At 38.9% G+C, this 13,455-nt stretch overlaps 1 protein-coding gene across 2 annotated transcripts; it reads right to left on the reverse strand.

The window, feature by feature from the left end:
- Positions 1 to 4: 4 nt before the first annotated feature.
- On the reverse strand, positions 5 to 8,697 carry prpf3 (PRP3 pre-mRNA processing factor 3 homolog (yeast)). 2 transcript variants are annotated; one of them, XM_079240329.1, is made up of 17 exons: positions 8,634 to 8,697; positions 7,992 to 8,145; positions 5,574 to 5,704; positions 5,128 to 5,295; positions 4,931 to 5,017; positions 4,536 to 4,792; positions 4,324 to 4,442; positions 4,065 to 4,252; positions 3,773 to 3,939; positions 3,541 to 3,623; positions 3,326 to 3,469; positions 3,123 to 3,222; positions 2,907 to 3,020; positions 2,679 to 2,797; positions 1,843 to 1,920; positions 594 to 649; positions 5 to 498 (listed from the first exon to the last, which is right to left on the reverse strand). In XM_079240329.1, exons 2-17 carry the CDS (start codon positions 8,134 to 8,136, stop codon positions 349 to 351), a joined length of 2,106 nt encoding a protein of 701 aa, XP_079096455.1. In that variant the 5' UTR covers positions 8,137 to 8,145; positions 8,634 to 8,697; the 3' UTR covers positions 5 to 348. The 2 variants fall into 2 exon arrangements, with proteins under 2 accessions (XP_079096455.1, XP_079096456.1); XM_079240330.1 differs by having other exon boundaries at positions 8,535 to 8,656.
- Between the last annotated feature and the right edge of the window lie 4,758 nt (positions 8,698 to 13,455).

Genomic DNA, 13,455 nt, shown 5'->3' on the forward strand with positions numbered 1-13,455 from the left:
ATGGGACAATCTAACATTTTATTATCATGACAAATGCTTTGGGTGAGTGATATATGTTACATAGTTCAATCTGTCTACAAAAAATAAGACAGAATAGCCTATCATCAAAGAGATCAACACTGAGCAGACATACAAGCACATGCTGCCCTATACACACTTTGATCTGTCACACATTCTCTTGAAGCAGCCACACAGGTTAATTGTTCCTCCATTTCTATGGTCGTGTCAATTAAGTCAGAGCCCCCCTCGTTCCCAGCAGTCAGTAATGAGGGGCGGCTGGTTGTGAGGCAGTGGATCTGCAGGCTATAAGGTAGAAATCAGACTGATATGGTGCTCCACAGGAAGGTTTCAGTCATCTGTGCCATCCAACACACTCTGGCTGAGAGCAAGGTCCCAGTAGTGTTCTGTCCCGTGTTTTTTGAAGTGTTCTCGAGCCATGCTCTCTGTGGGGCACTGTTTGAACTTAATCTCCCCAAAACTACGCTCCTTCGCTGTTCCCTGAAGAGTCAGAGGAAAGTAAAATTGAATGAGACCACAAATCGAGCAAGATGATCCAAAATGAGGATGCAGGAGAAAGCAAAATGTATACTCACCTCCCAGATCAACCAACACTTATTGTTCCTCTTTGCATCATCATCACCATCTGGATCTATTTAATACAAAATGGGAAACAAGAGTTCAATAATATTTTAACCAGGTGTACACAAGCACGAGTAGTAGGACAGGTAAAACCACTAGGCCTTGACAGTCGCACCAGTGCACCTAACATTTCTCAGGTCTAGGTGAATGACTTAATAAGAGTTGTTAATATACCCCAGGTATCTCGCCATAACCTGAGCTGACTTACTCAGACATTCAGGACCTGGACAAACGGTACAACAAAGCTGGTATGTCAACCTAGAGTTTTTCCACCTTGATCAGTGCATGCTCCCATAAAAGAAGTTGTGTTTGCACCATCTGACCAATCGCAGACATGGAGAAACCCCACGGAGCTACTTTACCATGAAGGAGCAGACAATTATGCTTCAGAAATGTAAAAAATTTAAAACACATCATCACCACACTGTTGACACATCTGTTCAAACAAATCTTTCTCATAAGCACCCGTGTCATGATCTGCACACCAACATTGACAGAATGGGCAGGTCATTTACCAAGAGAACTAAATGGTCAGGAGGTGGTGCTTTCTTACTCATCAATTTCTTATCCAGAACGAAACCTGCTGCACGGTGACTGACTCCGTTAAGAAGGGAAAAAGCATCGTAGTGCAGAAAACAGAGTTACCCTGACGTTACCAGGATAAGACTAAACAAAGCTTTGTCATAAAGTCATTCAGGCATCAGAGCTCAGAAAATAATGACAAAGTGATAAAAAGCTAAGAGAAGGGGCGGATCTTTGTCCCTGATTAGGTGACCCACAATTGTACACCCTGTTGTGTGTTGGTTTGCAACTGAAACTGGCACACAAGATGTCCAGCACAATGAAAAACAAAAGATGAGAATCACGGAAACTAGAATTAGTTGTAAAATGCTGCATATGGGGGAAATTTGCTCATTATCCTCACTAACTTAACAGTTTGTCCAAAGTGTTAGAGCCAAGGGAACCAGAAATCTGGATGAGAAGTGAATGTGTTTTGATTGCTTTAGGCAAAACATCCTGCACCATTTCAGTGAAGCTTTATTTTTTTTTATATAGTTGTTTTTTTCTACACTTAGCATTCATACTTGAAATTAAGATAAACTGTTATTGTTCAGAATACCGTATCACTGTATGTGTAATAATCAAAAGACAAGGTTCGGCCCACCAGTCAAAGCAACAAGTTAGTTTGGAACCCTGTCTTACCATCTCTTTTACTGTTGTGCTCCTCCCATTTGATTCTGTGCATCATCAGTCTCTTGAACTTTTTCTGGGATTTCGGACCTAAAACAGGGAAACATTCAGAGAGAGAACAACTTAAAAACCAAATATAAAGTCAGAGTCCTCATCCTAGCACTTTTTCAAACAAACAACAACAGGTTCAATAAGAGGTCCCTAACCATGTGGAGAGTTATGCCTTCACCACATAGGCTATTATATGCATTTTTACAAGTACAAAATCCTAAAATATTAGATTATAGATTATAAAAAGCCTGTAAAAGATGTAGCAATGCTGCTACAAAGTCAGGTGCCCTGGTTTGTATTTTATACAACTAGGACAATGGAGTTCTTCTTACATGGTCCTTAATAAAAAACAACATGCAGGGCAAAATGTCCATACTTGGACAAATGAAGTGCAGAATTTGACAACTGCAAATTAGTCCTTTTAAAAGATAAGAACAGAGAACTTCAATGGAGAGATTTTTTTGTGCAATTTTTTGCACAATAACGTGCAACTGCATTATTTTGTTCATATCAGGAGTTTTGGGGACTATCAACTAGATTTGCTTGTCACAGCCTGCAATAATCCCCAATTTGTTTTCACATGTGTGGTAAGCTGTGACAAAAATGGGAAAGAAAACAAAAAAATACAAACATGACAACACAAACATGAAAAATTGCTCCAAAAAAGCTGGTGTTTACTGGGAAAAAAGCCATGACTAAGTCTTTCCAGTGAGCAATATCCCAAGTCAAGAAGTGACAGCAATAAACACAAGAACTCATCCCTTTACTTCATTTCATTAAAACGTGGAATCCTTTACCTCCTTCTACAACAACAAGATTGACATCTCTGTGTAGAACTACTGTGCCAGTCAGATACAGCTGGTTGGCATTGGCCTCCACTTTAAACTTCTTTGCAGGATTTTGCAGATAACGGATCCTGTACAGGAAAGAAAAGATGTTTAAATTAAGAAACACATTCCCAAGGTATGACATAGTTCCTGTATATTAACTAAACTACATCATGTGTTTTTTTTACAAATACAAACCTGTACACTGCAATGTGAACACCATCAGTGAGGTCTTCTTTTAATTTCTTGACCTTCTTCTCTTTTCTCTGCTCTGCTGTGAGCTTGCGAGCTGCATTAGCCTCCTCGTGAGCTCTGCAAGCAGATGATGAGTTTAAAAACAAGCAAAATTTTCCATTTTAAAAAAATACTTGCAACGAGTAAAAAGGTGACAAACAAATTAAATGTTTGACTGACTTTTGTCTTTTGGCCATTTGTGCTCTCACATGGGCCTCTACTTTTGTGGGGTCCTGAACGGCCTCCGTTCCCAAGACTCTCATCAGGTTGGAGATGCGTACTATAAATATTTAAAAAAAAAACAAAAAAAAAAAAACAGGTATAACCTGTTTAATGCAGCAGTTCAAGGCGTTTTCTGCTGATAACCATTTGCATACACCTACCTTTGGGTTCAGGTGGAGGCATCAATCCTAGACGGACCTTTTCCTGCACTTCTTTTTGTCCTTCCCTCCTTGTCTGTCTCCTCAGCTTTTTCTGTTCTTTCTTTGTCAAGTATACGCCCAGCGTTACTGGTTTATCTGTGTCAACTACACAGGGGGAAAAAAAATTAAAAGCATTGTTTTCTAAAACATTTTTTTCCTATCACCCATAAACTTACCAGGAGGTCTCATTTGGGCAGGATGCTCTACCAGGCTGGTTATCCCAAAAAATTCCATGTTGTCAAATTTTGAATTTGAAGTTCTTCATGAGACAAAACAACAAGTTTCTGTTATCAATAGGAAGTCTGTTGTACACAGTTTATAGAATGTGTCATGGAGATCATGCTGGAAATGTGCATCTTCATCATAATGTTGAGACTTGGCAAAACGCCTTAAAATGCTTAAACTTACATAGCCATATTTGAAGGCCAGACATAAGAGTCCCACCATTCAATAGCGGGCACCTCCCCTTCTCCAATCTCTTTTTTTGGGGCAATTAGTGCCAGCTTAGTGGATGCCTGGATTCCTGTCTTCTTTGCTGCCTGAGCAATCTCATTCTGCAGCCGTTCCAGCTGGGCCTGGTTAGAGTATACATTGATGCAAAAGGTACAAAAAGACATGAGCCACATTTTAACCTTAAGTACAACTTCTATTTCAAACAATCACAACATGAAGCTGCTGTGAGTTTCAGATTTTTTCCAACCTTGGTTCTAACTCTCTGAGCAATCTTTTCAAAACGTCCTTGCTCATGGAATCTGAAGCTTCTTCGAGCACGCTGAGCTGGTGCAACAAGCACACGTTGGTCGAAATAGGATGTGGACTCCAAGTCATCCCCAGGCTTCTCCTTTAACTGCTGACGGAACTGCTCCCTCTTTACTGCTCGTATGTTAGCTGCACAAGGAGATGACAGTGTTACACGCAGCATGGAGGAAGATGATTATGCTTGCAGATGTAATACATACCTTTGAGTGTGGGCATGCGATGTGTGAGTTCAACTTCTTTGCCAGAAGCATCTACAGTTCTTCCCTTCTCATCCAGAATAAGAGGTGTGGGCTTATTCACCTCTTTAATCTCTACTTTCCTGCAGATAAACAAGCAGTAACAAAATCAACCTTCATTTCTTGCTGTACTTATACTATAAAAAAAGTATTATCCAAGCTGTGATGTCGCTTACGGTGGAGCGATTCCCATAGCATGTAGATTAGCAAGTGCAACTAAGTTGTGGGGCCCGGTGGTCCCTATGGTTCCAAGGATACCAGGCTTCATGGATAACTGAGACTGAATGCGGGCTTGAAGCTCAGCTGCCTTGCGAGCCTTCTCAATTGCATCGTTCATAAAGCTGGCAGCCTGGGAGGGGGCGATGGATGAACCACCGCCAGCAGCTCCAATGGCAGAAGCGCCAAGAAGCCGCGACGCTGGTGAGCCATCTAACTGCGATTGTGGAATGGGAAGAGGAAAACATTGATGTCAGTATGAAATACAAACACTGTCATAATAAAACGTCAGACTTTTTTTATTTACAAGTATATTTGTTTAAGACTACAATAAAACAAAGAACTGTCTGATTACTGTTGAAGAAGAGACTGAAGAGGAAAAACTCAGCTGTTTCTTCCTTTCCTCTATCTGCTTCGTGGCTGCCTCCATCATTTGTTTTATCTGTTGGTGCACAGGAAGGAAAAAAAAAAAAAAAAAGAGTCAGAAAACAGGTAAACAAAAACTAAATGATTATCATACATTGCAAGTCAGGCGCAGCACTGTTTGCATACCTGCATTTTGGTAAGCATGCCAGGGCTTTCAGATGGAGGTCCAGGTATCACCTCTGGCTCTTCCACCTCCACAAAGCGAGGGACACGTTTACGCTTTGCTGTTGTCCCATCTCCAGGCTCTGGGGGTTCTCGCACTACCCCTGTATCAGCTTCTTCTCCAAAAACCTCCTAAGACCAAACAACAATTCACAAATATCAAGTTTTTATTTCATGAACAAACTCAGAGGTTAGCCAAGTCAAAACTATAATAATGACACCAGTGAAAAATTGATCTGATTATCAATCACAAACATGGAAACTTATTATTTTCATTTCGCAGTCTTCTGATATTGTGTGATTTCTTTGCCATGTGTGCATTTTAATGTAGTCAGTGTTTACACCTTGTTAAGCAGATCAGTCTAACATTTTTATTAACTGATACAGTGATATCAGAACAGCCGAGTCACCTTAAGTTCTCGCTTGCGGTTCTTCTCTCCTGCTCCTTTGTTGCCACGGGCACTGCGGCTCTCCTCTAGAGCTTCAAAAAGACGCTCCACAAAACCTCCAGCAGAATCATCAAGGAATGGACGCAGCTGGTCTGAGGTCAAATGAGCATGGAAAAAATTAATACATATCCAGGAACACTGATCATTGTTATAGTTTAAAAAAAAAAAAAAAAAGCCTTATTTGAAAGATCATTACTATTTAATTGTGTATGCCATTCAATATTAACCCAAAAACTGCTAGTATTAGCCAAACAATTCTCACTGTTTTTTTGTGATCTCAAAGAAACAGCGTTCTTAAGGAATAACCATTAGCTTTTATTACTTAATATTAGTTGTAGATCGTAGATAAACATAGTTAAAATGAGGAATGGAGAACATAGACAATTAATCAATACACTCGCTTTTAAAATTTCTTTTGGGAGGTTGTGTAAAACATACATATAAAACAAAATGCAATGATTTGCAAATAATTTTAAACCTATATTCAGGTGAATACACTACAAAGACACAATAATTAATGTTAAAACCAATAAACGTCATTGTTTGTTCATTATTCCTAACAGGTGAACAGATTAATGGAAACAGGTGAATGTCATAACTGGGTATAAATGGTGCACCCTCAAAAGGCTCAGTCATTCATGAGCAAACATGGGGTGAGGGACCCCACCCCATGAACAACTGCATGAGCAAGTAGCCCAATAGTTTAAGAATGTTTCTCAACATTTAATTGCAAGGAGTTTAGAGATTTCATCAACAGCAGCCCATCATCTCGTCAAAAGATTCAGAGAATCTGGAGAAATCTGCATGCAAGTGGCAAGACCAAAAACCAGCGTTGAATGACATGACCTTCGATTCCACCAGGCATTAAAAACAGACAAATCATTGTGTAAAAGGATATTACCACAGGAGTTCAGGAATTTCTGAAAACCATTGTCAGTCAGCACAGTGCCCTGCTACGTCTACAAGTGCAAGTTAAAACCCTACAATGCAAAAGGAAAACCATACATCAACAACACCCAGAAATGCTACTGGCTTCACAGGTCTGAGTCTCATCTGAGATTGACTAAGGTAAAGTAGAAAAGGGTGCTGAGGTCTGAGGAGTCTACATTTGAAACTGTTTTTGGACGTCATAGACTTTGTGTCATTCGGGCCAATGAGAAAAAACAAAGGTCTGTCCAAGTTGTTATCAGGTTACGGGGGATTGTTAGTCCCCATTGGATGGGTAACTTCCTTATTTGTGAAGCCACCATCAGTGCTGAAAGGTACACACAAGTTTGGCAACATAGGCTACATCCAGATCTTTTTTAAAGATCTCTGCTTTTTTCCATAAGGGCACATTCCACCAGCCTTTTTGTTCAAATCCTACTCCATTAGGTCACTAATGTAAATGCACTCACAAATTCTAATTTGAGTCAAAGAAGCAGAATCGGTCCACCTATAAACATCTACAGCCCTAATAGTCCATATTTTCTTGCTGTACAGTGGCATTGTGGCTAGCACTGCAGCCTCACAGCAAGAAAGTCATTAGCTCGAGCCTCAGCTGGGGAGGTATGAAGGATGGCCTTTCAGTATGGAGTGGGTTTTCTCCGGGTACTCCGGCTTTCTGCCACCATCCAAAGACATGCACGTTCGGGCAACCTGTCATGGTGTACCCCACCTCTCCCCCAATGATTGCTGGGATAGGCTCCAGCTTCCCCACAAATCTTAATTGTAACTCTTAAAGAAAATTAATGAATAAATTAAATTTGGCCTTTAGAAGCAGTAATCAGCATAATCTTGTTTATGACAATTATTTAAAATAGTTATTTAAAATATTGTTTTCTTAATTAAATGAAAAAAATAATTTAAACTATGTGTTTGGTTTCACTTATCTGACAATATCTGTTCTTGTATTATGAGAATACGTGCAATGAAAAATTTGAGTAGGTTATGAGAAATAAAAATAAAAAAATTAAATGATTCCCAATTTCTTATAATTGAGACAGCTTGTTTAATTAATTGTAATATTGATTTGAGGTCATCTCTCTCAACCCTTATCTGTAATCTGTCCACCCATGTATGTGCAGAATGAAGCAGAGAAGTGGCAAGTGAAATTAATATTATGCTACAAAACCAACTAAATGTTACCACATTGAGCTAAGTAAGGGGAGCTTAAGTAAAGTGGAATAATTTCTCATAAGATTCCAGTTTAATACACAAAGTTATAATGCAATATGACACACAGCAGGCTTCAAATCAAAACATGTGATATATACATTTTTGCTGTTTCATCTATGAATAGTAAGAAAACCATTTACCATTTGTAACAAGACTGTTTTTATGACAACTTTAAGTTGTAGGTTTATAAATGTAATACTCTGAACTGCTCAGTAAGTTTACCTGTCGTCTTCCTTTTATCCAGTCCCTTCCCCACACAATGTAAAGCAGCTGTGACCACAGTCGGCTCTGAGAAACCCAGCACCTTCTTCACAGTGCGCTCCACCCATGGTCTCAACTCCTCCACCTCTCGCTTTGGTAGAGACATTCTCTAATTCTACAAAACACACACATATAAACATCACAATTATTGAGTCATGGTATGGATGAATTTTCTTTGAGTACCAGGCCGGCTTTGGAGGATGTCAGTGATACGACTGACCCAAGAAGAGGTTACATAAACTCAAACACAATCTCGTTCATCTATTTAGCTAGAGCTGTACAGCCTTCATCGGTCCGACTGGTTAATTTAAAACCCAGCCAATGCTCTTAATTGCTTAACAGACAAAAATTAAGAGTGTGTATATGACTGCGTTAAGCCGGAACAACATATAAACTCAAATCACCTACATCCGCCAAAACTCCCTGATTATATGCTAACTAACGTTAGCACAGTGCTGCGAGCGAAACACCAATATGATAGATAAACAGCTCAATGAAGCTCACCAACGTCTCAACTATATATTTACGTCTTTTCAGTCCGTGTTTGCTATAAAAGCCAGACGAATCTGATCAAATTTCAGAACTGAAAAACATTTAAATTACCTAGTTCTCTCTGAAACTTTCTATTTATGCCGCGCCGTTCGCACGACGTTTCTGTCTCAAGACCCGGAACCGGAAACGGGGATTGTTTCTTCTTCGCGTGCTTTTCTGCACAGTTCGTATGAATGAAGTTTGTTTTCACCACCTAGCTTAAATGTGAGGAACTATTTACATCGGGTCCCCCTTTCTTCAATGTAATTTGTGTATGCCACAGTATGTGTTGAGTTATTTCTCTTAGCCTCAAGACACTAGTTTTTCTATATTGGTGTGAACACATGGAAATAAAATCTGCATGATCAATAAATTGTCCTATAAAAAATACAATGGAAGACCCTTTAATACAAATAGCAATAAAATCGTGGAGATTTTCTCCATTCAGTCAAGCAGTTATTATCTGGCAGGTTCAGATCCATATTCACTTGGAGAAAAAACAAATCTTTCATAACTATATTTAATAGTAATTCATATACTCGGTGATACTAAGTTAAACATCGCTTGAAAGTATTGACCCATCACCCACACAAGCTGGTCATGAACCCAGTCAACTGGCTAGTTTAACCATGGGATTATCAGGTGATCTCTGCTTTCCTCTACTGAAGACCCACCCCTTTCCTTGTGGTCTCCATGCGTAATGTGGGTCAACATAGTGCATTTGTAGTAGCGTGAGCAGGAATCAGTTGTAGGAAGCCTGAGGCTACACCAGTCTGCTCCCTCTCTACAACAAGCCATGCCCATGCTCTTACAGTGCAAATGTTCAGAAACTGGCAGGGCAAATATTAAGCATGCATAGCATATTATAGTTGTCAGACATGCATTTTCTGTGTCATCGAAATGTCATTCATTCATGCTACATTGATTTTCTCCACTCCAAACAGCAGACCCTCATAATTATTATCACCCTCATCATCATAATCCTACTCCCTGCCATCATCACACCATTTATATATGGATTTAGCTGACATCACACAGAGTTTACTTCCTTACTCACCAATTTACATCCATGTATAACAAGCACATTGAATTTGTGAATAACTATAATTTACAGTACTCCCGTTTCTTTCTTGGAGGGTTTCTGGCAGCTTAAAGGAAAGCTGTTTTGAAAACCACGACAGAAAATGTAAATTTGAGAAACACTAACCACTACACAATTCCTGTTGTTTAGAACTCAGCTTTGGATTCAGTTTTGTGTCCTTTCTGGTGTAAGTGTTGAAATTAAGGACCCTGCAGTCATATTAAAAGATGCACTGCTACCTTCAGAAAAAAATATTTAAACTATTCATAGAAATGTATTGTAGCTGCGTTAAATATTTGTTTACAGTTCTGATACTCAGTTAAATATAAATTAACTCACATTTCTCATTCTAGTTTTTTGTTGTTGTTTGTTTGTATCTTGTATTTTTTGTTTGGTTTTCACAATGCAGCTTGATCTGTTTTTTTAATTTCAGAAACTACTGGTTTGTTTTCACATGTTTTTGGGTAATTTTCCATCAGTATAGCAAAGAACTTTACTCCTGCATTCGCCTGAATATGAACAGATAGAATATATGTGTAAACCTCAATGTTTGTCTTCAGATCATCAATAAGCATAAATGTGCTTGCAGCATTGCCCATTGATCAATCTTGTAAAGGTGTTTACTATGTTATTGAAATGAGTCATGCAGTCATTTGCAATTTGCAAATGCTCAATTTGTTTCCTAATGTACCAGTACATTAATCTGGTTACAATAAATGTTTTTCTAAACTTCTTAAGGGATTTTCTCTGTTTTTGTTGTTTGAGGATGTTGTACTATATCAGTAAAATTAACCCCTCAAGTGTCAAAACTATGCCTGCAAAATTTCCCTGTTGCTTATTCACTTTAGTTTTGAATGGCTTGGATCAGATAGTTACAGTCTTCCACAGGAAAAACAACACATATTTGTTATCTTTATACTTTAGTCATTTTACACTGTTGGGGGCCTCAGTACTATGAAAGATCCATATGGAGCCACAACAACCTGACACCTCCTGTTCATCCATGGCCACCATATCACATGTTACTTTGGGATAACATCCTGTTTCTCAGGAGTTATTGAAGGTCAAGCAGTGTGGTTGTGTTGGTCACACTTTCACATACAAATTACCAAAGCTGAAATTTATATGTAAATGATTGTTTTAATAGATATTTTTTATTCAATCTCCACCAACTCCCTAAACACCCTATGTCTTCTGGCATTTGCCAGATCGACCTTGTTAATGAGAATTTGTTCTTAAGATTTTTCATTTTCATTTGGATTTCAGTCTGGACTCATAACAGGCCATTCCACCTTTTCTACTCTCAAGTTTAAGAGACGATGGTCCCGGCTCTGTAGGAGTAGAGTGTGGTCATCCTGGAGGATGGAGTTAGGTCCCAATCTATGGAGGTATAAAACATGAAATTTAAATAAACTAAAACATATTTTATTAATAGAAGAGGGAAATTCCACTTTTGTTGTAGGTTTAGATATTTTAAAATAAAATAACTGATACAAAATGAACTAATACATTAGATGGCCAAAAAAATAAAGTAAATTCCTAGGAGTTCCTTATACAAGTAAGGCTAATTTATGTTTAGATAATAGATAAATTAGGTGACATGAGATGGTTTTAAAAGACATAAAGCAGCTTACTCTATGCAGGTTTAGTAAGTGTTTGCCTTGATATGACAAGGTAATCAGAAACAATCTGGAAATCTTACATTTCAAACCTTTATGAAAACCTTTCACCATTTAACCACTGCTTAGTTGCTTTCAGGATGTTGTGCAATAGAATAATATGAAGGTTGGTGTACATTGTGGGAAAACATCATGTAACACATATCAAGATCTTCAGGTTTTAGCTGAAGCAACTGGGTGGTGCTTTCATTGAACATGCCGCACACTGAAACATGGAGGTTTTCCAAATGAAGATGAAGGAGAGAACTATTATAAAAGAAATCTATAAAACAATAAGACTGATGTTTGCAAAAATTTAATATATATACCCACAGTCCCATGAATAATAGTTTATTAAGCAGTGATATTTCTTTGAGAATGATGGGTGCTGCCAGGAATGATCTCCTATACCTTTCTGTCTTCCATTGGACTAGAAGATGCCTTACACTGAACACTGTCATTTGTTTCTTTACTGTGTTGCGCATAAGATGCAAATAACACCTCATTATCCTCAGCAGCTCCAGAGTTAATCCCAGCATAGAACCAGCCTTTTTGATCAGTTTGGTGTGGGACTTGAGATAACCTTCAGAATCTCAATACCTCCATTTATCAATCTGGTGCCGGTCATGTATTTGTTACTAGCACACACCTGCACACCTGGCAGCATTTGAATCTGATAACAAGAGGTGTATTTCAGGGGAGTCCATAATGGGGCTGTAATCAAATGATTATCAAGTCAGAAAACACCAGTCACATTTGCTGTCACCAGTGATGAACCTGAAATGCTCAGTGGCAACCTCACATGTGCTGTCTGACCCCCTCTGTCTCTGCAGCCAACTCTGTTATGCAATGACACCTCAGCACATAATCTGACAATACCACAGACATTTCTATACAGCTGAAAAACAAAACATACACAGGCTCACATGTACACACACGCTCTTACACACTCTGGGGGACAGAGTGATTTAAACTTGCTTGACCAGCTAAACTAGTCATCAGGGGGTTATGTGATAAGAGCTGTATGAATTAATCCATTATAGTACTGGAATCCCAAGCATTTAGTCAGCAGTTATTGTTAAATAACTGGAAAGTACGAACTGATGAGTGGGTAGTTGTTTGCTCTCAACGTTCATCACTGACAGCATAATATCGGGTTATGAATGTTTTCTATTGATGTGCAATGTATTTTACATGAAGTGTTTTTTTAAAAGATATTTCCCACATAGCTTTAGAAAACTTTGATACATCAAGTGGACTGTTTTGGTGTATTTCATCACGCTGGCCCAGTTTTATTTTATTGTATCTGACACAGGCTGTAAATCATCTCATAAGATACAGTCCCAAGGGGAGTCTGCTGTTTGAACTCCACACGTGGGTTTTCTTGGACCTGAGAGCGTGTGCTTCTACATGTGCTACATCCAAAAACAGTTAAAGCTTTAAGCTATTTTTTCTTTCATTTCAACCTTGTTTGCTAACACTGTCTTTTCTTAGCACCTCTTTTTTTCCTTTTTATTTATCAGTAAATCTAGTTTGGTGATTCCTTTACAGTTTGTCTATTTGAATAATTAAGCATGTGTGTAAGATGGCATCATCCCGAGCAAGCACCCAAGAACACATCCAGGCCAATGAAACTGATGAGGATGTTATTTGCCTGTAGCCCGGCCATGCCCCAAATATCACGAACAATGTCATGAGATACACGTGAGTCCTTGAAAGTGGAATCCTGGTATCTCTGTCTTTACAGAGTTGGTGGAATCACAGCAACAGGGACCACAGACGGTGGGCAAAGCCATCTCTTCAACACAGCAAGGTCTGTCACCGCTGTGATCTCCATTACAGCAGAAATGCCTTCAAAGTTGCTCTGATTTCCATCACACGGCTGGCCACTGTGCAATTTTAATGAGCATTGGGCTGCTTTGGGACAAGTCTGCTCTAAAACCCTCTGAGGATTCAGGGTGAGTAAGAGTGTGTATTTCTCCAACTGTATGAAAGGGATGTGTGTGTGGAGTTGTAAAAATCATAGTGTGCTTTCACCTCACGTGAATTTTACTGAAGTGCAGCGACCCATTAATGGGGGAGGGGAGTTTGGTATGAGTGAATAAACACTTTATTGTGTGTCATTTCCATGCTTGCATGCTCAGCACATGGAGTA

Source organism: Telmatherina bonti (genome assembly GCF_933228915.1).
Source record: "Telmatherina bonti genome assembly, chromosome: 5".
Classification (NCBI taxonomy): Eukaryota; Metazoa; Chordata; class Actinopteri; order Atheriniformes; family Telmatherinidae; genus Telmatherina; species Telmatherina bonti.